At 37.1% G+C, this 26,540-nt stretch overlaps 1 protein-coding gene across 1 annotated transcript; it reads left to right on the forward strand.

The window, feature by feature from the left end:
- On the forward strand, window positions 1-26,157 carry ERO1B (endoplasmic reticulum oxidoreductase 1 beta). The gene is made up of 16 exons (XM_015857862.3): window positions 1-158; window positions 4,988-5,107; window positions 7,332-7,415; window positions 9,052-9,093; window positions 11,857-11,939; window positions 12,993-13,066; window positions 14,546-14,666; window positions 14,755-14,801; window positions 15,846-15,857; window positions 16,601-16,627; window positions 18,059-18,151; window positions 18,304-18,550; window positions 19,327-19,396; window positions 20,405-20,491; window positions 21,736-21,869; window positions 22,741-26,157. The coding sequence occupies exons 1-16, from the start codon at window positions 60-62 to the stop codon at window positions 22,799-22,801; spliced, it is 1,401 nt and encodes a 466-aa protein (XP_015713348.2). The 5' UTR covers window positions 1-59; the 3' UTR covers window positions 22,802-26,157.
- Window positions 26,158-26,540: the final 383 nt, after the last annotated feature.

Consider the following 26,540-nt stretch of genomic DNA (forward strand, 5'->3'; position numbering starts at 1 on the left):
AGAGGACAGCGGGGCCGCCCTCCCCCGTCAGCCGCGGCGGGCGGAGCGGCCGGAGCAGCATGAGCGGAGGCGGCGGAGGACGGAGCACAGCGGCGTGGGCACGGTGGGCGACGCGAGTGCTGGTGGCCCTGGGCTCCGTCCTGGCCCTGGAAGCCCAGGTGGGGAGATGTGGTGGCTGCTCGCGGCGGAACCGGGGCGGGCGTGCGGTGCCGGCTGAGGGCCGCCGGGCTGCCAGAGCCGGGCCTCGGCACGTAGTCTGCGTCCCCGTAGCCGGCGCAGTGCTGCAGCCCAGGCCCGGCAGCGGTCGCCCACATCAGGCAGTTGATGCGGGGCCCGACGGCAACACGCGTGTAACGGTCCGCCGGGTGCCGGGCTGGCTGTGGCCGTGGGCGGTGTGTACCGAGCCCGGAGCTCTGGGGCAGGAACGCGGGGGTGATGGTGAAGTCGGTGAGCGACCGTGTGTCGTGTCGGTGCCCGTGCTTTGTTTGTATTTGTGTCAGCACACACAAGGATGAGCGTCCCTTCTCTCTGTGAGCTGCGTGCGGAAAGGTCGGTGTCGGTGCGTGCGGTTTCGGTGTTCATCGCTGGTACGGCTGTGGCTGAGGAACAGCTGGTGCCGAGTAGGGGAGCGCATCAGCTGGGCCAAACGCATTGCCCTGTGCTCGAATGGAACTACTGCGAGTAGTGAGCGTGTAGAGCAACGTGACTCTTGTGTTCTTGATTATTATTTTTATTATGTTCTAAATTTCTCTTTTGTGTAACGTGGCCACCCGAGGCAGCAACTTGACTAGTGCAGGTAGCTTTGATTGCAGTTTTTCTGTATGTAGGAATCACAGAATATCCTGAGTTGAAGGAGTCCTATAAGGTCGTCTAATCCAACTCCTGGCTTCTCACGGCACCCAGAAAAACAGGCTATGTGTCAGAGCTCGGTGTTCAAACACTCCCTGAGCTCTGGCACTTGGAGCCGTGCCCACTGCCCTGGGCATTCTGTTCCATACCCACCGCCCTCAGGTGCAGAACTTGCCCCTAACCCCTGCTGCCCATCCTCTGTTATTCTCCTTGTTACACGTTGATGTTTTCTGGGGTTAAAACGAAGCCATTATTTAGCGCTTATCTTAGTGTAACTAGATACTAATGTAATTGTCATTCTTAACGAAGACATTAACAAACTGTCATGACTTTATCATACTTGGCTGAGAGGTTGGCTTTTGTTATTTCACAGAACTGTTAGTTTATTGTACTCAGAGTTTAAACAGCAGGAGTTTGACTTGAGCTGAGGAAAGATAAGCTACCATTAGCTCTTGGAGTCATGTTACCCATAGCCTTTCTTTTCCTCTGCAGCTATGGCAAATAAAACATTAAGAAAACAGAGCGTCCCAAGTGGGCTTCTGTTTGTCGAAGCAATTAAAGTACAGCAACCTGATAACACTAATAAGGTTGTTTGTAGAAATATGCTGCTTGTTAGTATATGTGTTTGTTCATTTTTTCCATTGTGTTGGTGTGCCAAATACTTTTTGCTTTGCAGATTTCTTAAGGAGAAATTGATGCAGGTTGGACATTGACCTTTTCTTGTGAAAGGTTGTGATTTATCTTGAATAAACTTGACATCTCCAATACAGCTCTGATATCGCTCCAAGAACTAAAATAGCTTTAACAGTGCATGGAAATACTAATAATAAGAGCATTGGAAAGGAAGGAATAGAATCCAATCTGTCTGACTTTTGTCATGTATTATGTTAAGCTAATGCTTCTAGAGTTTATCGTAGAGTTCAAAGTAATCAGCAGTTTAAACATAAGCTTGATGTTTGGCTGTTGTAATAAAAATGGTGGTAACCTAAAGGACAGTTTTCCTGTGTTTTTGTGGGGTGAGTTAACTGGTATAGCAGAGCTGGAAAAAGGCAAAGTGCCAGCTGTGTGAATAGAAGAGTAGGTTGTACCTTATATGGGTTTAACTATGTAATACATTGCTCTCACTTCCATGTCTTCATTTTGCAAAAGAGCTCACAGGGAGGTACAGGTGCCAAGAGGAGTGAAACCATTTTCTACATTCCCATAGTGTTCTGTTATCGAACAAGTGTATTTGTGCTAATAAAAAAGCCCTGACTGAGGCAATTGAAGTCTGTGTTGCCGCTGTGTTAGCGTGCCGTGAACTGACTCCACTGATGTGTGGCATTGGCTTTGCATATGTGTTGTCAAATGATTTTATAAATTCTGTTTTGCTACAAGTGTAGCGTAGCTTAATTTTAGAGCACCCCTTCCAAGGAAACATTGATCCTCCTATTTTATGTACGCAGGAAGCCAACTGTTCCAGTTTAGAAAAAAATAAGGAAAAGTTATGAGAAGGAAACTGAGTGTTTTACTTGCTTGTTCTCAGTACCTCAAATTAATTTGTCTCTGAAAAAATTCTTGGAACCGTTCTAGTTTGAGGGACCTGATTCTTTGTGGCGCTTCATAATTTTCTGAGTAAACTGTGCTGCCTTTTGTGAGGTGTTCTTAGGATCACAATGTTATCAGAGATATCTGGCAAAGGTGCAACCTCACTTAGATTGCCATCTTAGTTAAATAAACGACTGCAGGGTTGGTTTTTTTTTCCACGTGTACTTGACACTGTCTGTAAGTGCTGCGTGTTTATTTGGAACATTTGCACCTGCAAAAATACTTTGGGTTTTGCATAGTTGATATAAATATTTTTGTAAGCAGTGAAGCGATGAGAGGCGGTCATCAAAATACTTTTACTCTCCATCTTTCGTGTCCAAAGAAAATTTCTCAGCTCATTCTCATTCTGCTTTCATCTTAATAAGTGATTGTCCTTCAAGTATCCTGCTAGTATAGTTGTAGCATATTTGAGTAACCTGTTCAGTTGTCATTGGCTTTTCTTACTCTAGTAAAGTGTACTGCTGCTTGTTTTGTAGTAAGGATGTGTAATGTTGGCCTGTCTGTTTTCTGCATGTGTGTGACCAATATGAAAATTGTATTTTTGCAATACAATTGTGAATTAAAATAGATTTGGCTTCTATAATGATCAATAATAGCTTTTGTCTTCCTAGTCAGTAGTCATGTGGGCTGTTTGTTTTTGTTTTAAATCATGTGGATGAATGTAATGTTTCCAATCTGTTTGTCCAGGCTTGAAATTCAGTAATATTAAGGAAGGCCAGAATAAGATTTTGGGTAAAGTTGCTTCTCTTAAATGAGTGTTACTTTGTTACCGTAAGTGGTAGTGATCCAGCCCTCTGGCCACTCCTTTGAAGACAGGCTGAGGAAGCTCTGCTGCTTCAGCATGGAGAAGGCCCTGGGGAGGTCTGGTACCTGAAGGGAGAACATAAACAGGAGAGCGACACTTTTTACATGGCCTGATAATAATAAGGCAAGGGGGAATTGCTTTAGACTGAAAGCAGGAAGGTCTAGATTAGACATTAGGAAGAAATCCTTTATTCAGGATGTGGTGAGGTCCTGGCACAGCTGCCTGGAGAAGCTGTGGGTGCCCCATCCCTGGAGGTGCCCAGGGCTGGGTGGCCCCCACGGCAGGGGGTTGGGTGGGCTTTAAGGGCCTCCCCAAGCCATTGTGTGATTCTATGAACTCTGCAGAACTGTGATGGTCTGTTTAGTGTGTCAGGAAAAGTAAGAGCTGCAGAAGTATAACATCACTTCAGTGTCTCTGAGTGGTGGGGAATCCACTTTCCAAGCCTTTATTATGCATCATAAGAGCAGAAGCATGCAATGAGGTTTCTAGTGACTTTTCTTATATCAAACTTGGTTATATAGCAGCATCTTTGTTGCACAGTAGTAGAATGATTTACCATGCATAAAATAGATTATTTCATAACCTAGCTGTGAAATTTATGGAGAAAAAATTTCTCCTTCTATACATATCCTTTTCTTAGTCATACATTCTAAACCCATGTAAAATGTGAAAATTGCAGGCTTTCCTGTTTTAGTTCCTTTCTAAGCTATCCTTTCTGTTGATGGCTTCCATGTATGGCTAAATAACAGTTAGCAGTGCTTGGTTCCATTTGTTTAGATACGAGCTGAAGCCTTCAAACATATGTTTAAAAGTTTTCAAGAATGTTTATATTTGTTTAAGAAGCTATGCTTAGAGGTAGTTACTTCTGATGTAAGGAAGCTTATTTTACAAATATACATAGAATCACATTTTCACTTTTTGTGTCTTTTGGTTAAGATACTGTTGGTGTCTTAGGAAAATTGTTGCATTTGCTTAAAGTGAAGTAACTTTGTAGGTTATCTGCCCTGTAACTTTGTAGGTTATCTGCCCTGTAACTTTGTAGGTTATCTGCCCTGTTCTGGCAGTGGTGACTGTGCTGTGTGCAGCTCTTACTGCAAAAACAGTCTTAGGCTACTTCAGCACCTTCCTGTTTAGCACAAGAGTTGTGTGTCCTGGCAAGTTCAGATTTAATTTCACAGCAGGTTTACAGCCATACAGCGTAAGTGACTGTACCTGGCTTTCCTAATACTGGTACAATTTAGTTGAGGTTACTGACTTCTTAGGCACAAAAGTACTAATTCCCTCTTTACCCACACTGTTAAAGACACAGTATTTTTATTTTTTTTTTTTGTATGTAAAAGATAGTTACACAGTTGTTGTTGTTGTTTTTTATTTATTTTTTTGGAAATCTAATGAATAATTGTTTAAGAGAAACATATTTGGCATGCAGTTTTGATGTTTTGATTCCTAATTTGCTTGTTACATAGAAGATTCTATGTGTGAAACTAAGAATGAGTTTCAATTCTGCAAATGTTTGTCTGACTGACATTCTGTCAGTATTGCTTTTGGAAATGGGCTTAAGCTAAAAAGTGGGTTTTTTTTACTCAGAATTGTGAAGTTTTATATAATGTTTTTAATAATGAGAGAATATTTGCTGTGGAACTGCATTTCACTACCGTAGGTTTTGACTGCTGTATTTTTAGTATTTTTCTGTAGTTAACATTTCATTTCTTGATTAAAAATCAATCCAACGTGTTCTTTTAATAGCTCACAGGTGTCCTGGATGATTGCTTGTGTGACATAGAAAGCATTGATGACTTCAATACTTTCAAGATCTTCCCTAAAATACAGAAACTACAAGAACGCGATTACTTCAGATATTACAAGGTATGATTAGAACAAGCTTTTTTCCTGAGTAATTTAAATAAAATCTATAGAATATAGGGAGGACTACAGATCCAGAGTAGCTGTATTGTGCTTTTAGAAGCCCACAAGTTTTTAATTTGGTTGTAGCAGGTTGTCAGTTATGCTTGTAAGTGGTCTTAGGTTTGCTGTGTTAATCCCGGAGTCGGTGACAGTAGATGATGACTTCTTCCATTCAGCCAGTAAGTGGTATTTTTAAAGATATTATCTTTGTACTGCTGTGTGTGGAAGAGGTTTGTTTATTAGCAGCTTTCTGACATTGTACAGCACTTGTCTTCTAAGTAATGTGGATAATTTGAAATTGAAACATTCAACAATTTCCTTTTCTTATCAGCTTCCGTCCTAGTTCTGAATTTAGTGTTTGCCAGTTAGGAAGACTTTATTTCTTTGAAAAACAACTACAAATATTCATTTTCAAGTAGAGAGGTAGCACTGTTTTATGTCTTTAAACGCTATTTTTCTTTCACTGTTGGAATTGGATGAGCAGCATAAGATTTTGAAGACTGATATTCTTAGTTTCGGATTTGTTAAGCTTGGAAATGAAGTTCAGTTTTGACTGAGCTAATCACATGGTTACTAACCACTGGCAAAAGGAGGTTCCAGTTTTTTAGGCCATCCCTGCTTCTTCCTTGCTTTTGGATCTTGGCCTTGTCTTGCTGTGTGTTACATCTCTTTAACCTGGTAGATTCTTCAGAATTTTATTTTGTTCACTTGTTTTTCAGTATGTAGCAAGTTGTTGACTTAGAATCAGGCAGGAACTAATGTGAGATGATGTTAATGGGCATGAGGAAAGGAGAAGTTCTAGCATCTTCCCTTTGTAATCTGATGAAGCAATAAAGCATCGTTTCACCTCAGATTTCCTACTGCTACACGATACAGCTTCCAGGGGAAATAAGATATTTGCAACTTCTGTGAAAACAGCATCTCTTAGTGGAAGTGGTAATTAGGTTCTCTTGAGGCAAGAGGAAGATAAAAACCAAAATATTTGAAGATAAGCAGCAGTAGGTCTACAAGACGATATCAAACTCAGCAACAGTAATGTTATCTTGCTTTAATTTCAGCAGCACTTCTGCAGAACATACTTGTGTGTGTGTAATCCCAACCTATCTTTCACACAGTTTTGATATTGTAAGCAATACCACTTGTAAACTCAAGTGTAGAGTTATTAATGCCTAAAATTTTCTGTGAAAGGAAAACAAAAGCAATTTTTTTTTCCATTTGAAAGTTATATAGCTAATTTTTGTATTTTTGTCCTAAAGATAGTGATAGCTACTAGAGATGGATGCTTTTCATTTGGTTTGTAATTTTACTTTTCCAAGATGGTGTAGTTCTGCAATGTTTGTAGTTGATTGTGCATGAAATCTTGTAGTCTTTGGTGTGGGATTGGTGATGTTGAAGTGTTTCATCACTATGCTTACTGATATAGCTAAGGCTAATACAGAAGAATACTGATTTACTTGTTTTTTTTCTTTGTCTGACTTTCACACTGATGATCCAGTTGAAATGTAGTAGCAAGTGCTTGAACCTCTTGTGTAGCAGAGACTAATACTTGTGGTACTCTGACTTTATTGTGCCATTTGTTGAAAAATCAGAGCATTTATGAGAAAAAATGACAAGCTTTGCTGGTAATGTTTCTGAAGCGGTTTCTCTTCATTAGTTACACTTAAACAACATCAGCTTTTTGGTTTGAGACAGTTAGTATTTTGATATTCATTCTTCCTTGGCAATTATGAAGTGTGGTAATGAGTCTGTATTTACTGCTTCAATCATCCAGACACTTGGTCTGAACCAGTAAACTTTTTCACTAGTGTCTGTGTTCCATGAAGTGTATTTCCTTGACCTGTTTAGTACTAGTACAACTGGTTAAGTATGACTATTTTATAGCTGTATTTCTCTGATTTCCCTTCCTTTTAGTAGTTATTTACTGTTCTGGAGTAATATTAATGGTGGAGATTTGTGACCTTTTTATCCTGTGGAGACCATTACCATTAAAAACTCCAATGTGTAGTAAGCTTGAGCTTGTATACCCTTAGATCACTTAAATACATGTATGTGTAAATTTAACCCTTTTCCTTTAATTTGAAATTATTTCCTATTACTTGGGAATTCTCTCTCTCTCTTTTTTTTTTTTTTATTTAAATTGCCTTATGTAAGTATTGATTTTAACTGCTTATTTTTGTATGTTTAGGTGAATCTAAAGAGACCGTGCCCATTCTGGGCTGATGATGGCCATTGTTCTATCAAAGACTGTCATGTAGAGCCTTGTCCTGAGGTATGCATCAGATACTGTACAGTAGGGAAAGGTTGTTTGGCTGAACAGCTTGTTTAATTTCAGTGAGTAATTCTGTCTGTGGCACTTTTCTATTACAGTAAAATTGAAGTATGTTGTAATACCACGGTTTGTAGCTTCAATAAGTTGAAATGACTTTTTAAAATCTCATTTCTAGTTATGCTATATAATTTTCTAAAGTAAATGGTTATACTGTTAAGTCCAGTGCTGGGATAGTTGTTGGTACATCCACAGTATAATTCTGTCCATGTATGTCTTGATTCAGCTCTCTGATTAAAACCAACACTTACACAAAATCTCTGCTACCAATAGATTTATTCTTTCCTAATAAATGCAAGTGTAAAATGTAAACTTCCACTAATTTATTTCTCTGCATTTTATCCCTGTTTTATTAAAGTTAAAACTACATTTTTGTATTGAAAAGCAGAAAAATAGGAAAACTTTAAAAAAATTATACGTTTAAAACTTTTTTACTTTTGATATTGGAAAGATATTCTGTACGCTGTCAGCCTAAGCAAGTATTAATCTAAGTCTGAAACCAAAGATTTCAGAAATAATTTTGTGAGTAAGTGTATGGGAATCACATGGGTAATCACAGCCCGAACCTCTGATTAATCAGCTGAGGCAAGTGTTGGGTCAGCTGTGGAAGCACAGGTGAGAGTAATTTAGCTGTGCTTCCAGAAGGGGAGGAGCTTGACTCCATCTCCTCTAGACCTCATTTAAGGGCTGACCACCACTCAGGCAGCATCTCTTGGAGATTGCTCCCTGGTGGAGATTGCCTCAGCATTTCCCAGTGAAGGCATCCATATCGGTGAGTTTTTCCTCATAAATAACCTTTTGAATATCTGTTACCATCTTTGTTTCATTCCACCTTACAGTAGGCAACTGAGAGAATGGGCACTTAGCTTCCCATTTGTAGAATTCTTTATATTAAGTATACAGTAAGTCCTAATAGCTTATTTATATAGGTCTCTTCCTTTACAGATGACAAAGCATTTTGCAAACATGGTATAACAAACCTTTATGGCTGAGACTAGAGTTTGTAGTGATTGACGCTTTGTTGTCATTCATGTAACTGATCACAGCAGGTATTATAATGTGCTGCAGGGGTTTTCAGAAGGCATATGAAGCAGAAATTGATTCTTAGTTAGCCAGTTTGGAATCCTGCATTTTCAGTTGAAAGGTGGTCTTCCCCTGACTTGTGGTAAAATATGGTGTTAAAAATTTTAAATTAAGGTATTATACGCATAACTTTCTGCAGGTTTCAATAACTATGCTGAAGTTCAGTTAAAAGGCTAATCTTAACTTAAAATCAGTTATCAGCTAACGAAGTTAATTTTAGGTTCTATTAATTGACTTATGTTTAAACAAAAAGATGACAAAATATTTTGTTTCACAAGAAGAAATGTAATCAGTGGCTTAAGTTCTTAAAGTTATTTATATTATTGGTACAGGTGATCAAGTCTAAGATGTACTTCTGAATATAACATGTTGGGAAAGCAAAGAAGCTTGCTAATCAGTCTCTGTAGAAATTATATTTAATTGCTAGATTTTAATTGAGCATGATAATGTCTGTGAGCTGTGTAAAAGTTGTTTTCTTTTGTTTTTTGTTTTTTAGAGCAAAATACCTGTTGGAATAAAAGCTGGGAGCTCTAATAAAGTAAGTAGTCAGTTACTTTCTAAGCTTCTTCTGACTCGTAATCTTAATGTTGTAGTATACATGTGGCTTTTTCTTGCAGATCTTTAGTCTTAACAGTGATGCAGTTGTTAACATCAATTCCTATATGCTGCTTTGCATTTCTGTCAATTAGAGTGCTCCTGATGTGGCTGGTACCATTGCATCATTCTGAGACTTTAATAGCTTGAGAGTTGGTACAGGCTGAATCGATGAATGACCAGAGATGGTGGAACATGACCACGCAATGCCTGATGTAAAATTCTTTGTACCTTTCTGAGTACAGGTTACCTTCTATAAAGCTGTAGGTTGAGATGAGTAGCGGTGCATATATAAACACAACCTGTAGTATTCCAAAAAAAGATGAATAATTGTGTGGTTTTGACATGTCTGATCTTGAGTAGGTCATTAGCCTAAAGATGATACACTTCAGTGGTCAACTTGTGCTGCTGGCTTTTGCTGGCTTTTTTCTAAGCCAATTTTATTTGATTACTAAGTGATTTTGGTAAAGCCAGGAAAGTAAGGTGTATGTACACCTAGAAAAAAGGTCAGAGTAGGGTGACAGATAACTCTTCTTCATGCCCAAATCCCTAACACAAGGCCCAAGAATAAGGATTTTAGCAATGAACTGGATAAGAATATTTATAACTAGCTAAGTACCATGCTGCTGTTATGTTCTTCTTCTCATCAGGTCTGGAGGAGATAATATTAAGGGGAGGAAAAAAAAAAAAGAGATCTACGAGTTTAGACAAGGACAGGAAAAATCATTCACTGTCTGATTACCATTTGGGGTGAAACTGTGCTTTGGGAAGGTTAGTTTATTAACAATGGTAACAGAGTCAAGCAGTGAAAACTAAATTCAAGTTTTCCTTCCACCCAACTTCTACTTCCTCTCCCTCAAGCGCTGCATGGGAAGGAGGAATGGTGCAGTTGGTTAATACACTGTCATTGCTACTCCTTCCTGCTCCTTTTCCCTGTTCCAGCATGAGATTCCTCCTATGGGATGCTGTCCTTCACGAAGAGATCCAACAGGGGCTTTCCGTGGGCTGCAGTTCTTCAAGAACTGCTCTAGCAGCAGTCTCATCCTGCAGTGCGCAGTCCTTTAGGAATGAGCTGCTCCGCTTTGGGCTCTTTTCTGTGGGCTGCAGCTCCTGCAGGAGTTCTCTATGGGCTTACAGCTTCCTTCAGGCCACATCTGCCTGCTGCACTGTGGGCTACTCCACAGGCTGCCCTCAGAAGATCTGCTCCACATGATGCCCATGGGCTGCAGGGAGCAGCCTGCTCCGTTGTCAGCCTCTCCTGGGCTGCACTGAACTGCTCGGTGCCTGGAGCATTTCCTGCCTTCCTACGCTGACTTTGGTGACTGCAGGACTGCTACTCTTGCATTTTCCCAGTTTTCTCTTCTAGCTGCTGTTGTGCGGATCTTTTTCCCGTCTGCTTTCTATAATATGTTCTCCCTAGGGCATACTATACACACAGTGTCACTTGTGGCTCAGCTCTGGGAAGTGGCAGGTCCCTTGTGGAGCTGGCTCTGATCTGAATAGGGCAGCTGCTGCACTCTGCTTGTAGAGGGCACCCCTGCAGCCCTTCCACTACTTAAACCTCGTTATGTAAGCCCAATATGTAAACGCTAAACTGCACACCTCTATTTCCTTTCAGAAACTTTTTTTTTAAAAACAGATCCTGCTTTGTCAAAAAGTATTTTGTATTTTGTCCAGATCTAGTCAAAGGTCAAATAAATGGTCTTGGATAGCTGTTGGTAAACACTCGAGATCAGCAAAGCCTGGAAGGATGGCTTGGACTTGAACATTTGTTCAGTTTGAGAACTTACATTTAGGGTGATCTTCTTGGCAGCAATATTTTTTTCTTCAGGGTAGGGATAGGTTTGCAACTCTAGACATGTAGAATGTTTACCTTAGCATCTCAGTATTTTATTTCATCAGCAGTATCTGTTTAATTCTAGGTCAGATGCACTCCTTGTTTACATTTTTCCATTAAACATATTTCTGTATGATGTAAAGAGAAGCCCCACACCTAGCAAATTCGAGAAAATTGAGCAAGAAGCTCTTTCTAGAGTAATGATTGGTTGTTTGGCAGTTTCTTCTACTGAGGTCTAACTCACTTTTAAATCTCTTTCACTACTTTGAAGTTCAGTCGGTTTTGCTGCTACTAATTAATTTCATAGTAGTATATATGGTGCTGTATTTTGGATTGCTGACTCAAACTATGTTGATAACATACTAGTAATATAGCTGTTGCTGAACAGTGCTTGCAGGGCCTTGAGACCTCTGTTTCTTGTTCTGCACTCTTCCCTGTTTGAGCAGTGAGCAGGCTGGGTAGGGGTGGCCAAGAGGCTGAGTTGGCTGATCTGAACTAACCAGTGATACTTTGTGCAATATCACACCATGATCAGCATAAAATAGTAGGGGTAGACAGACTTTCCCAAGTACTTGCTTCTCAAAAAATACTGGATGTTGGACTGTATCTGAGGGGTGGTAAATGACTGCCTTTTGACATATTAATCTTCTGTGGCAGTTAAATGCACAAGGTGAAATGGACCTGATAAAATTAAGTGGAGAAAATTAAAGTAAATGTTCCAAAAACTACTAACCATATCCAGAATTCAGCATTTTTACTTTTTTTTTTACTTGATACTAACTAATTTGATGCTGAAGTATGTTTCACATCACCTGTTTTCAGTGGGTTTTAGGTAACTTATTTGTATATTAAGTATGAGCTTTCTTACAGTATTCAAAAGCTGCAAATAATTCCAAGGAATTGGAAGATTGCGAGCAAGCTAACAAACTGGGAGCAGTCAACAGTACCTTAAGGTATGTTGAGCTTTACAGCAATTAAGAAATTGTGTATATATGTAAAGTAACAAGGGAGCAGCATTTCTTTTTGTCTGTCTTGGTTTTGCAATGCGCTGGTTTTTGTCCTTCATTCTTTCCATAGCCCATTAAAAAGCAAATATGAAATGATGCAAAAATACCTGAAGGTATTATGTGAGAAGTAGACACTTTCCTTGTCTTAAAAGTACTTCTAGTTTTGTTTTTAAGTATTCTAATTTGCTAAGCAGCCTTATAGCAGCAGGAGATAAAATTTGCAAACAGAAATGTTCTCTTCCAGTTTTTACCAGTATCAGCCTTCTTTTTCTTGATGTCTGTGGTGAGGTAAGGGGTTTCATCTGAGCCTCTCTGTTTCAATGGTGTGCCTGTTTGTGATCGCTCAGTGAATAAGGTCAGGGAGTTTGTGGATTATTTTTGTTGGTGGCAAAGTTATTCTTTGCTTGGATCAGTTCCTTGGTCTTGCCTACTGAATGGCACATACAAGGTTGGGTGGTACAAATTCTGCAGGAGGGTGTTGGACAGCGCACCTTTGAAATTGCTGGAGTGAGTGGAGTTAACGTTATTATTTAAGAGACTCTAGTCATATTCATAGAGTAATTTAGCTTGGAACAGACTTTTAGAGATCCAGCCTTCCATGCGAAAGCAAGGCTAAGTATTGTAGACTTCCTTGAAAGCATAGGTCAAGGAATATAGGGACTTTTTCCCCTGTAGTAACAGCTGGCGAAGTACTTCTGAAAGTGCTAAAAATGTGTGCTATGAAATTATTTTACTGAAGGAAGAAAAGTCACTACTGATGCAGTAGTAATGATGTAAATAATGATGGTGAAATCGCTATCTGACACAGAACTGACTTCAGGAAGTACCACAGTGCTTGCTTGTATATCTGCCCCAACTCCATATATTTTAATGTGCCAGATACAATAGTTCAGAATTAAGTTCTAAGGTAATCACTTTATGTGGGCTGTGTTGTTGAGCAACTCTTACTGATATTGTTTATTTAGAAGTTTAAAATCAGATGTATTTTCTTCCCCTCAGTAACCAAAGTAAGGAGGCTTTCATTGACTGGGCAAGATACGATGATTCACAGGATCATTTTTGTGAACTTGACGGTAAAAATATTTAAGCTCTTTAGTGTTTGCTTTATTTACTGTCTTAAAAACAAGATTATAGCTACTCTACAAATGCATGTTCTAATTTTGTAATGTGTTGTAATGTGACAGTTCATATTAGCTTGCATGCAAAGAAAGCCATTTAGGCAACTGAATGCTCCTTGTAGAAAGGCAAAAACAAAAAACAAAAGAACCATGTTATATATTCACTGTTACCAGCTGTTGATGTAGTGGACAGGAGACTTTTACAGAAACGAAGAGAAAGCAAACGGGAGAGTTTTAGCATTTTTTTTCTTTAAAAAGCTGTTTTTCACAAAAGACTTGTATCCAGTACAAATTATTTACACCTAATTTTTTCTTACTACCATATTATTTTTACTTCTATTCTGTTCTCAATGCTTGGGCTCATTACGTTCTTCTAGCCTTGGTATGTTTCAGACAATCTCTGTATTATTCACTCTTATTTGTAAAGACTTCTGCTCCACTATTAGGCTGCTAGTTTGTCTTTCCTCTGCTCTGTGCATACACTTTATACCTGCTTTCTACTAGTTGTAATGTAAAACTTCTTGTTCATACAGAGTTTTCAGGCAGTGATTTAATGTGGATGTTTTGCATGAATTTGAAGTCAGCTTTAGAGATGAGGATGTAACTTGTTGAAATGTTGCTTCAGTACTGTTTTGTTCCATAACCAACAGCATGTTCTGGAATATAGAATCATAGAATTACTCGGGTTGGAAAAGACCTTGGAGTTCATCAAGTCCAGCAACAAACCAATGCACTGTAAACTGCAATCTAGAAAATTTATAGTTCGCTGTTCCAACAGAAGCACTGGAATTAGTATCCAATTGTATCCTAATAGCTTAAATAGTACATCCCAGCAGTTCATCAATATAGCAGGGCTGCAGCAGTCTGTTTCTGCTATGCAGAAAGCTCATTCAGTTAAGCAATAGATTCCATGCTTTATGCAACTGTACAAGGTTATCTTGGAAATAAAAGTGATTCAGTTAATAAAGACTATGTTCTGCCACCAAGATGTACTTCTTTATGTTTACAACAAGCTATATTTGTATTGTACCTAGTTCTAAAAAAGCAATTCCCTTCCCCTTTTCCTTTCTTCACACCGAACACTGTGGTCAACTAAGCCCTGGCTCTGAGGCCCATTTACGATAAAACAATATTCATATCTTTGTGTAAGGTATAAAAGTATGTGGCATGTAGTGTTTGCAGTGAAGCTGAAGAAGGCACATAGAAAATGGTAAGAAATCATGGAAGTTTTGACAGTGTAAGAGACTGAAAGAGATTATATTCTCTAGTTTTCTGCTTAGAGTGTATATTGCTTTATTTCTGTGTACAAGGTAGTTGTAGCACAACTGGATAAATGAGTATTATACAAGACTTTTATTTGTATTTAACTGTGTGACTTTTAAAGTCTTTTTTAAATGATCAGTTAGAATACATAACAAAACATTTCTTATTTAGATGAGAGATCTCCAGATGCGCAGTATGTGGATTTACTGCTGAATCCAGAGCGCTACACAGGATACAAAGGGCCCTCTGCTTGGAGAGTGTGGAACAGCATCTATGAAGAAAACTGTTTCAAGTAATTGGGTGGGAGTGGAAGGCTACTTTTATACTTGCACTTCAATTTAGCTTAGAACTGATTTTGCATTTTCTAACTTATTTTCTAGGCCTCGATCTGTCTATCGTCCTTTAAATCCACTGGCACCTAGTAGGGGTGGGTCTTGTCTATTTTATTTTTTAATTGCATTTCTTTTAACATAGTGACTTTTCAGTACAAATGATACAAATAATATTCTTTAATCTCTTAGTTTGCTCTCTGCTTTTTAAATTTCCTGTGTTGAAGCAACCATCCATTGTCAATATTTACAGTGTTTGTGATGCTGGATTACAAACATGCTTGATTTTATGCACATGAGTAGGCTTAGTAATGTGAGGGAGCCACCTGAAAATTAAAGGCTATCTAAAACTATTTGATGGGGAAGTGCACGGTAGTTTTATATTGCAACTGGGAAGGAGTTAAAATTCAATGAATCCAGCAGTTGTTTTCTTCCCTTGCCTTTTTCCTTTACAGCATTTAATTTAATCCTTTTAACGCATAGTCATCCTACTAATAATATAGCTGTATACTTTCTGTAAACAATGGTTAGTTCATTGAAAGTGTACAAATGACATTATTTTTAGAAAAAATGAATGCTTAAGGAGGTTTGGTTATTCATTTAAAACAAAAAGCATAATGACTTGACCTTTAGGTTTTCAATTGAAAACTCAGAATTGTGTGTTACTATGCCAGCATCTCTCTCTTGTGAAATGATGTTTTCTAACTACCTGTTGGTTAAATTACATCAGATATTAGAAATTCAGTATAGCTTTTGCTCATATTAACTACTGCTGGCAGATACAATAAAAATAATTGCATGAGTAGCTTATCTCGGATTGGAATTTCAGAAAGGAGTCAGATCGTTGAATAATGTGATCTGAAGTTCATGTCTTTCTGAAGCTAATACGTGGCTTTCAAGAAGCTGTACTAGCATTTTAAATTCTTAGTGACTTTCATTATAATAATGTGTTTAGTCTCAGGCCATTTTGAGTAAAATGAGTAGGATGGAAAGTAGACTGTATTTTCTGGTAATGTAAATAAGGTTTCTTATACTTCTTCAGTTTTTATAGTAAAGTTTGTATTTCATTACTGTTTTGCTGTGAAAGTAATTATTTTAATGGTGATGGACTTTTTTTCTCTTCTTTTCCCGCAACTTCCTAGGAGGAGATGATGGTAAGTCATTTTATTCTGCTTTTCTGTGTGTGTTTTATGCCTGGGTTACCAGTGATCACCTGTAGCTTCTTGAGCTGAAGAAGCTCTTCTAGATCCAAATACATAACACTTACATAAAACACACTGTACTGGTTAGGATTAAAAGAAGCAGGTAGGATTTCTTCTCCTCCCAGGTCCATTTCCTCTACGTAGTCTTCCAGCCACAGTTTGTGAGTTTAGAATCTAAGAAAACATTCAGGCAAGAACTGGTGTATCTGTAAGTTGAATAGGGCAATGTTTAATTTAGAATCCTGGGTCATTCTTCAAACCTGCAGTTTGTTGTAGCTATTAGAATCCAGGATGCAGTAGTTTCTTTGCTTCTGGAAACAGTTTTAATGTAAGTGACTGCTATGAAAAGTAACAGTGATGGTTACTGGAAACGTACGTGAGATGTCTTTCCACAGATATTCCTATTTTCTCAGTTATACTTTCCTGTCATGTTTTTAATGCATTTAGTCTAATGTGTTCATAAACTTCACTAGTAGCTTAGCCATGTTTATTCTTGTATTTCTTTTGTTCTGACCCCAGCAGATTTTAACTGTTCTCAAATTTCAGCCATGTCAGTGCTTATTCTCACTTCAGTAGCAAAGTTGTTTAGTTTTATGTCCCAATGGCAGCTAATGTTAGCACTTGCAGTAATATAAAGGTACTTCATTGATGATAATGAATGCTCTTTATTTTAACACTGTTTTCTAATATTGCAGGAGAATCTTTCTACACGTGGCTAGAAGGTAAATCCTTTCAGGTGGATTAATATAATCAAAATTCACTAGGAAGAACACAGTACTTTTTCTTCTCTCCAAATGTTTTTCATAGCGTAATCTAATTAATAAATTGTACAGAACTTGACTGTCATTCAAATAACATTTTTTCTTACTTAAGTATATTTGAAAAGTTTTTTTCATTTATATGATGAATTCTTTAAGCTCTGTAATGTTTCATCTTTTGTAAAGTGGAAGTTCACTTCAATACTAGTTACTGAGTTTTCAGCTCTTTTAAACATAAATGCATCCTTGCTATGCTAGTGATGTTATCAGTTGTATTTTAAAAACTACTTTTGAAAGCGTTAAGGCTTTTAATGGTTCTGTGGCTAATACATATGCATAAGAGATCTTTTCAGAAGGTATAACAATTTGTTTATATTTAAATTATTACAGTGGTAGAAATCAAAATCCTGTTTTGTAGGCTGTGGGGAAAAAAGTAAATGAATTAAATATAATTAATTTGCAAATTAGTTCACTATGCCTTTCAGAAATCTTCTATTATTGGAAAGCTTTAATATTAAATATTGTGGAAAAGCACATGTTCACATATTTGTTAAAATATGCTGGTTGTAAATGAGGCTTGTGTCTCAGTCCCACAGATAGGCTTTCCGCATCAGCTCTTCCTTCTTTTTGTAGAAATTGGAGTGACAGGGGAATCACCCAAACATATTTATGAAGGAAGCAAACCCCTAAATTCTGAATGTAGTCTCTGTTTCTTGGTGTAAGCTGTATTTCAAAGCAATTCCTGCATATAAATTATATTTTGGCCACCCGTTGCCACTACATTTCTTTTTATGCTGTGAAAGCCTTTATTCATCAAAGTCATGTTTGCAGGGCTTTGCTCATTGCATTTAAATCTTCAGTGGATTTACAGTACAGCTGGGAAGAAATATTTTGGCTGTTTTCCAGTGCCATAGGGCTTTCAGGATTTTTTATGTCTTTGTAAGAACACTACCCTAAAGCAATGGTAGCTTTAATTCTAACTAGGATAAGGTCACACTAGAGTTCTGATTTCCAGATAATCAGAATTCAAGACTATTTTAAGTCCATTGCGTAAACAATATAAGCATCTTAATTTCATATAGCACTTTGGATGCTTATTAGACTATATTTATTTAAACACTGAAAAAACAACTAAGAAATGTCAAACTTTATTCTTGGTGATACTTTCTGTATAAGAGTGAGGTATACTTTTTTTTTTTTTCACTGAGAGTATGATAGTTTCCAGACCACACTGCTGAAATTAATGAGGCACTATAATTGTAATTCTTGACAGTTAAATCAGAATAAATGCAGACTTCTTCTATCAGTGAAATGTCAAGGTCTGTTAATTTTAATGCATTGTTTCAAGTACCTGGGCTGAGGTTTGCTTGTCTTTTTTTTTTTCTTCCTCAACAGGTCTTTGCCTTGAGAAAAGAGTGTTTTATAAACTTATTTCTGGACTTCATGCTAGCATTAATTTACACCTGTGTGCCAATTATCTTCTTGAAGGTAATTTGAGTATAATTTGAATAATATCTGAAACATATTTGTTGTTTTTTTTCCTTAACTTTATGTAGACTTGGTTCTTATCTACTGTGCTGCATTTTCCAAATGGATGCTTTTAACCTCTTTCCCCCTACACTTTTTTATTTCCTGTGTAGAAACCTGGGGGAAACCTCGCTGGGGACCAAATGTGAAAGAGTTCACTCGCCGTTTTGACCCCATTGAAACAAAGGGAGAAGGACCAAGAAGGCTGAAAAACTTGTATTTCCTGTATTTGATAGAGCTGCGGGCTTTGTCAAAGGTTGCACCATACTTTGAGCGTTCTGTTGTTGACCTTTACACTGGAAATGGCCATGAGGATGCTGAATCTAAAGCTCTCTTACTAGAAATCTTCAGGGATACAAAGTAAGGCATGACGTTGTTTTGTTTTCTGTAGTTTGAAACTCTCAATTATATTCACAAGTGTAAATGAGATTAGATGACTTACTGACAGAATAGGAGAAGGAATAGTATGAGGAAGTAAAATAATGAAAGAAAAAAATATTTCCAAGACTTGAATAATTACATCTTTAAATAAAAACAAAAGAGGAGGAAATAAAAATACCACCCTAGGATTCTCCCTTATTGTTTCTTTGGTCCGATTCTTCAGTGTAAAATACGTGATCTATTTTGAACAAGAAAATAGAACTTATATTCTTTTAATGATCCAGCAAGTAACCCAGCTTTTATCGTAGGCTATCGTAGGAAAAGCGTTTACTTTGTGAGGTTCCTCAGTCCAGTTCCTTTGCTCATCTTCTTGGTATTTTTTGTGATCAGTTGCATGCTGTATGGTTTGTTGTTTGTAGTTGTAGGCATGTTAGGTGTTTAGGATGTGTTCAGATGACAAATACAAAGTTCAGGCTAAATATTAAGACATTCCCTATGTGTATTTGTAAGTCTTGATCAATGAAAATGAAGAAAATTCTCAACAAACTGTAACAGATTTCAAGATACGATGGTTGAATAGTAAAATTGATGCTTTTGAAGAGCAGTGATATGAAACTTGAGGAAAATTTTTGATGTGAACCAATTAGAAACTCAGTATTTGCTCTAACAGCTGCCATGCAAGCTTGAGCTACACTGTAGTTCATGCCAGGTCTGTGTTTTTTGTGTTTGTTTTTTTTTCATTTTGTGTTTCTTAGGTCCTTCCGTATGCACTTTGATGAAAAGTCCATGTTTGCTGGAGATAAAAAAGGAGCCAAGTCATTGAAGGTGAAGCTATTTTTCTGATTAACATCTAAAATATTGATTTCAGAAGTTATTTTAGGAAACTCCTAAGCAACGTGCTTCTGAGAGGTAGCCTAGTAGAGACAGGGATGAAAACTTAAGGAGTTGTCTGAAACCTTGCAAAATTATTCACTGTAACTGAATGCAAGGAGTTATGCCAAGCTGAGCCAACTAGAATCTGCTTTGGTGCCTTGCTTGCCATCAGGAGTGTGCTGATGCTTCTAAAAAAGCAGCGTTCTTGGACACAGGATCCTACTGTGAATGCTGGTACTATGTAGAAACTTCCATTGTTAGCGGACTGTTCAGATTGGTGTGTGGTTCGCTGCAGTAAATATCTGTTTGAATACTTACTAGTACCTACCACTATTGAAATTAGTATTATTATATGGAATTTCATTAACATTTAAAAAGAATACTATTCGAAAGGCGCCGGTAATTTATCAGCCCTTTATTTGAATGATCTGAATTAGTTAATGATTAGTTAATCATTCTTACAATTTTTAGTTAAAAATTACTTACAATTTTTAGTTAATTAATCATTACTTAATTCTGTATTGTGTTTGCTTCCACTCTGAAACTACAAAGCAGCTGTCTGCCTGTAGTTTTGGTTGGGAAATGTCTTGTGTGAATTGGCACCTGTTTGCTGGTTTGTTGGGTATGTAGGTTGGCTCAAAAGGATTTGAACATCTGAATTAAAATTGCATAGGGAAACAGGGAAGTAATTAAAACTTACAATTTTGAGCAAGTTTCTGGAAACTGAGTGTATAGAACACAAGTCTTAACTTTGCATGTCCTATTTTTTCGAGTCAGTGGGAATTAGCAATGGCTTGGAAACAAGATTCTGTGTTTATATGAATTCTTATTATAGTCTCACCCCAGATGGTAGTGGTTTGGTTCAATTAGAGAAAAGTTAAATTCTAGTAATACTAAGTGAATTTTGGTAAAGCTTAGAGATTATTTAACCTAACTTTTTGTTTGTTTTCTAATTGCTAGGAAGAATTCAGATTGCATTTCAAAAACATATCCCGCATAATGGATTGTGTTGGATGTGATAAATGCAGGCTGTGGGGCAAACTGCAGGTATAGTTTTGGTCTTTGATATCCTTACCTGTGTATTAAAAACAGACATATGTTTAGTTTGCTTTTTAACAATTAAACTAATATGCTGTGTTTAAGTTTGTTTACTCAGTGGTTCTTTTGAATGAAAAGCTTTTTTTAAAAAGTGTTTAGAGCAGGCAACCTCTAGGCATAAAGTCAGTACTTTGAGTATTCAGTGAACAGATGAGTCTTGTGGAGTCGGCAGTGGGAAGCCTTTCTGGGAATAGTGTGCTTTTGGTTCAGCTCCACAGATTGAAGTATAAAGGAAAAAAGTAATTCAGATTTTTCACGATTAGAAAATGCTGCATGAAGTGCAGTAAAGCCAAGAGTTGAAAAACAGTCTTGGTTTCTGAAGACTTTACTGAGAGCAAGATTTTAACCCTTAATGCTAACGTTAAGTCCAGACTGACAGCAACATTAAGTTTATCAGAGTTCAAGTTTCAAATAAATTCAAAGCAGCAAAGCTATAATGGTTCCTGCTGAATTTATGGAGTTCTGCCTACCCTGTACTTATTCATACTTCTGATCTGTTACCACCTTTTCTTATGCTAAATGAACTAGGGCTGGATTTCCTGACCTATCAAATTCTCTTGTATCCTGCATCAACTACTGTATCAAAATCTAGTGGTTGCTTCCCCAGCTTGATTAAAACTGGGAATAAGAATAGCTTTTTCTGTTCTATTTCTGTGTATAAAATAGGGGTTCAAACTGAAACTGCAGTGTCTTCCACTGGGATTGGAGATGGAGAAAGCAGAAGTGTTGTGACACCTCATAATAAAAACATAATTTGACTTGGTAGGGGGAGGAGAGAAGGAAAGCGGAGATCTGATCCACAGCTCCTAAGGCATCTGTACTGTAGCAGGGAGGGAGCTGGAAGTGTTGTAACAGTCGTGTTTTCATATGCATCTGGTCTGGCTGAGAAGAAAAGAGATGGGAAAGGAAGAGATTAAAAACGTGAGGGTTTAGAGTAAATATACCTGAGGAAACATATTCTTAAGTGAATGAACTTGGAGTACAATTGATGGCATGCACTTGCATTATTGTCTCAGTTTGTGCACAGTTATTCAGGTTGAAGGAGTATTGGTTTCTAAGAATCAGTACTACAGTTTGCATGGGTAACAGTTTTTGTGTTTATTTTGCTTAAAACATTTGTTTTCTGAGGGCTTGAAGAAGTGACCTTACCAATTGACCTTATTGACATTAAAATATTGATGTTTCTCTTGTAGACTCAAGGCTTAGGAACTGCTCTGAAGATTTTATTTTCTGAGAAAGAAATACAGAACCTTCCTGAGAATAGCCCATCAAAAGGTTTTCAACTAACGCGTCAAGAAATAGTTGCTCTTGTAAATGCCTTTGGAAGGTAAGATCCTGTAATTTGTAAAGTGCAAAAAAAAAAAAAAAACCCAAAAAAAAAACCAAACCCAAACCAAAAATACACACTAGCAAAACTTCAGTGTCAGCACTTCAAGGTCTGTGGAAAAGACTTGTGCATGCAACTGTGACTTTCAAAGGCTGAACAATTATTAATGATAAACTCTGTGCTATCAAGTTGAATTTGTGAGGCACTGATTATTAGCCTTGGCCATCGTGTTATATATAAATTGTCTTTATCTCAAATCTCATTCATTCCATAAATCTTTTAAATGATTTTAAGCATTAAATTTTGGATACATGTCCTGCTTCTTGTACTCCAGCTACAGAAGTACATTTTGTATTTCTCTTCTAAATGCATATATGCGAGGAAGAAAAATACCTGATTTTTTTTTTTTTTTTTTTCCAATGCTGTAACTTAGCTCTTAGGCTTTTGGATTGGGAGTTTTCATGTAGATGTTTGTAATAAAACTCCTGTTCTGATTAATTCATGATACAGCAAAAATGTTGTTCCTACTGGCTTTAAAAGATAGTAAAGCTTGTGTCTTTCATCATGCTGGTGCTTCTGATCTTGAATGTAATGATCAGTTCTTGTTTAAAATAGGATATTCATTATTACACATGATTAGATATTTAAAATGTCTCACATGCAGACTTTAATCCCTGTAATATAAATGTGATGGAGAGCTGGGTAATAATCTTTTGTGGGAAAGTAGTAACGTAAGCATTAAACAACACAACTGTCTTCCACAGGTTGTTTTTACTAATTTAAAACAACAAAAATAAAGTCCCCATGAAAGGGACAGAAGTTTGCACTTTCACCACTTACTTTCTAATACTTTGGGGTTTTTGTTTTGCAGGCTTTCCACAAGTATAAAAGAGCTGCAGAATTTTAAAGTTTTACTACAGCAAACAAGGTAATGAAGGCCTTTGCACAACCTCTTAGTGAAGACGATTTACATGACTGCGTTGAGCAGAAGGAACTGATCCTTACAGGACTCCCATGAACTGATAAAAAGTAAAATCAAATACCAACTTGAATATTTATGTTTAAACTAGGAATGGTTATCAATTAGGAAAGATATTTATGAATGAAGTATATAGTTTTTAAATGTGTAAATTATGCTGATCTGTTTTATCTTTTAAGTTCTCTGCTCACAGTTCTATTGTATTGATATACCATAAGTTTTCTTCATATTCTTGTCTTTCTGAGAAAGTTGTTTTATATGAAAACATGTACCTCAGTCCTGACTTGGCTTGTCCTGCGAGAGCTGGTTCACCCCTCACCTCACCCAAGTGCTGAGAATCAGTATGTTCTGAGGACTGAGTATGCTGATTCTGGCTGTCTAGAAATAAACCAGAAAAGGAAATAAGGCTCTTGCTGAGTCCTTACTTCTTACTGTAATACAAAATTTAATTTTACCAAGCAGAAAACTTTACTTTGTACTTATCTTATTTACATCACGTTGCTATCAAAGTTGTTATTTTTTCCCTTACATGCTGCTTTTCAGAAGTTCTTACTTTCTTTAAAATAACTACCTTCTCTCTGACACAGTACATTTGTGACTCTTCTGCAGCCCCTTGGCAGCCTTATTTGCTTCAGGGTTCAGGGCTAGGGAATGGGAAGAAGATGGTTAGTGGAGCATGGCTGGCTGGAAAGTTTTTCCATCAAATTTGCATCTAGTCCATTTCATTTTCTGGTTTGTAATCACAGGTTCAGTTTCCAGAAGTTGTCCTTTTAATGTCTAAGATACTGAAACAGCATATTTTGCTCTCTGAGCACTGAGAATAGGTTTGCTTGTAATGGGTTATATTTTAATGGTGTTAGAAGATCAGAAGGGAGGAACTTGTTTTTACAGCCGCTTTAAGAAAATAAAAAATGCTTTTTGGAATTCATAATCACACTGACATTTAATACTGCATATTGTATCTATGCAATCCCTAACCGTACCTTCTTGAAAAGGATATTCAGCATAATAAAACGGGTATGTGAATAATGTATGTTTCATAAATTAAGAAACTACTTATGTATCATTGTCCACAAATGTCAATGGCAATTTATCATTATCCAAAACAGAATTCAAAACAGCACTACTGACTATTAGCAAACAAATGTGGTTTAAATTTAAAATGATTTTTTTTTTTTTTAAACCATTGTGTTACAGAGTGAAGTTAGGAGTTACGAGTGTGGAAAGTGCTGGTACAGTGTAGATAACATCTCTTCTGTTTTTAAAAAGAAGAAACAGAAATCTTGAAACAAAGTGCTCTTAAATATTTTTTACCCTACTGGTTATTTAGTGACCTGTTGATGTAACTTATTGTACTGATACTGGCTTCTGTAACATGATTCTTTACAGAGAAAATATTCCTGAAAGCTGGAATATGCTCTGTCCTTTGTTGCCAGATTAGACTCTAACTTGTATCATCTGGAAATGAGATGCTTCTGCTGACATTCCTTGTTTCTCAGGAAACAATACTTTCCTAACAAAACCCTCTCAAGTCAAACTGGGGTAAGCTAAGTGAAAGAATTTAAATAAATTGGTGATAGTTGCACAAACTGACAATTGCTTTCCAGTACTTATTTCCTGTTTAAGCCAGTAAATAAATTAACGTGGTGTTAGAGAAAGCTAATGCTAACTCAGCAGCCTCTCTTGCTTGTGGACACCTGTCTGAGCAAGTCACCATGGGCTCCCTTTCTAGTTAATGTAGAAGAGCAGCTGATGTCAAGTCGGACTCACCTGGCCTTTTCCAAGGTTGGTGTGACATACTCTAGGATTCAATAACTTGTACCCCAGAGTTTACTTTCTCCATTAACTTGAAAATTTAGATGACTAGCTCAAGTGTGTTTGATCAAATAAGTTATACGCTAAGTTTTGAAGTCTTCTGGGTTATTGTGTATGTTTGTTTTTTTCAGTTGGTCATTAATTCCTCCCTTATTGGATTGACCAGCAAGGGCTAGAAACCCACAGGCTCACTCAAGTGAAAAATCGTGTATAGCTAACATTAAGCTGCTATTTTATATTGCAGTGCCTAAAGCTTTAGGCAGGATTTTCTGATGGAAAAACGAATTGTAGTCTGTGTTGCTCCAAAACTGCTTCTTCCATTTTTTTCACTTTTTTTCACCTACTTTGCTTTTTGGAGAAACTGAATTGCTTCCAACCTTCTAGGGATTTAACTTCTTGTTTTTGTTCTTCCACCTGTGCCTGGCCAAAATCTGTGGACGCTGAAGCAGCACCATAGTCTGGTGTCACGTATTTTCTTATGGGACAGGTGAGAGATTCAGATGTACAGATCTTGCATACCTGATCCTTAAAACCTTTGTTGGCGCAGTCCAGGCAGTGTCCTTAAGGTAAGGACATGTCTTTTTTTTATTTTGTATCATGAAAATATGAGTGCAGCTAAACAAGGTGATTCTATATATAGGGAGGTTCTGTTGCATTTGAAGGTATAATGCAGTTGAAACCATTTTTGTCATCTATTTTTTTTTCCTGTATTTGATGTCGAGTCCTTGACTGTGCTGCCTATGAGGTTTTGCTCTGTGAATTGGATGACAAAGTTCTTTATACATGAACTTAAATTTTAGAAATGTACAGATGTGTTTTTATATAAAGAAAATGGTTAGATACACTGTCCATGAGCTGTAAATTGTTTTAAATTCCAGCTCCTTATTGGAGATCAGCTCGTCAATATTGTCTGCCATTCATTTCAGATTAAGATCTCATTTCCCTGTACAGATGACAGAATGATTGTACTCGCATTGGTAGCAAGAAGACAAAGTCATGAAGACTTAAGCAAAATGTTCAAAGACTTGATGCAAGCAGCATAGCTAAAATGTTTGTTGCTGAACAAATTTGCTCCGAAGTGCCAGAGGAAGAAGGTGAGAATACAGAGTTTAAAAAGTAACATATACAGACTTAAGCTGGGATAATGTGTGTTCTCTTACTTCAGCTGGTGATTTGTGTTATGTCATTGTATATGCATGAAATACACTGTGCCACACTTTGAGTTGTGTTTTGATGATTGGGTCTTTATCTGACCTTACTTTGTGCTTTTCTGGGAAATTATTATTATGTATAATGTTGTAAATAATCTGGATGCTTATGTTTATAAACTAGTAATCAGCAACTCATCACTTTACAATCTCTTCATTTATCTAGTCTATTAAAATGTAATATTTATTGAAATCAATGTTAAAACTGCTTACTGAGATCTGAACACTTCTGAATCTTTGCTACGTTTGAATCTATGAGATACAAATTAAAGTATTTTCTGCTATACCCTCTTGTGAATCCATTTGGTTTATTTTCATGTAGGTTTCAACTATTCTTGAGAAATCATGCAGCTTAAGTTATTTTCATATCAGTCATTCTGTGATTTAAGCTTAAGATAACAGGCAAGATTTAATTTTCACTTTGTGTTCCAAAAATAAATGGCAGTTTTGGATTTTTCATAGACATGCTGCTGCGTATCAGTTGCTATTTCCATATACCAGCACATCCATTGGGCTGCGTGGCATAATTAAAATGTTTTTGTATTAAGACAGACAAATACAGCCACTGGCTAGGTCCCATTGTGTGAGGGGAAGAGGCAAAAAGCTTATACTGTTCTGTTCTGTCCCTTTCTCAGCATACCTTTTTAAAACAATTTGGGAATTATTTTT

Source organism: Coturnix japonica, chromosome 3 (assembly GCF_054131305.1).
Source record: "Coturnix japonica strain WE chromosome 3, WE-NBRP24, whole genome shotgun sequence".
NCBI classification, from domain to species: Eukaryota; Metazoa; Chordata; class Aves; order Galliformes; family Phasianidae; genus Coturnix; species Coturnix japonica.

Bases quoted from the DNA above. Each gene is read 5' to 3' on its own strand.
- ERO1B (XM_015857862.3), top strand. From the start codon at position 60: ATGAGCGGAGGCGGCGGAGGACGGAGCACAGCGGCGTGGGCACGGTGG. The intron at 11,940-12,992 runs GTATGTTGAGCT...TCTTCCCCTCAG, and splicing joins GCAGTCAACAGTACCTTAAG to TAACCAAAGTAAGGAGGCTT. The intron at 18,152-18,303 runs GTAATTTGAGTA...TTTCCTGTGTAG, and splicing joins TGCCAATTATCTTCTTGAAG to AAACCTGGGGGAAACCTCGC.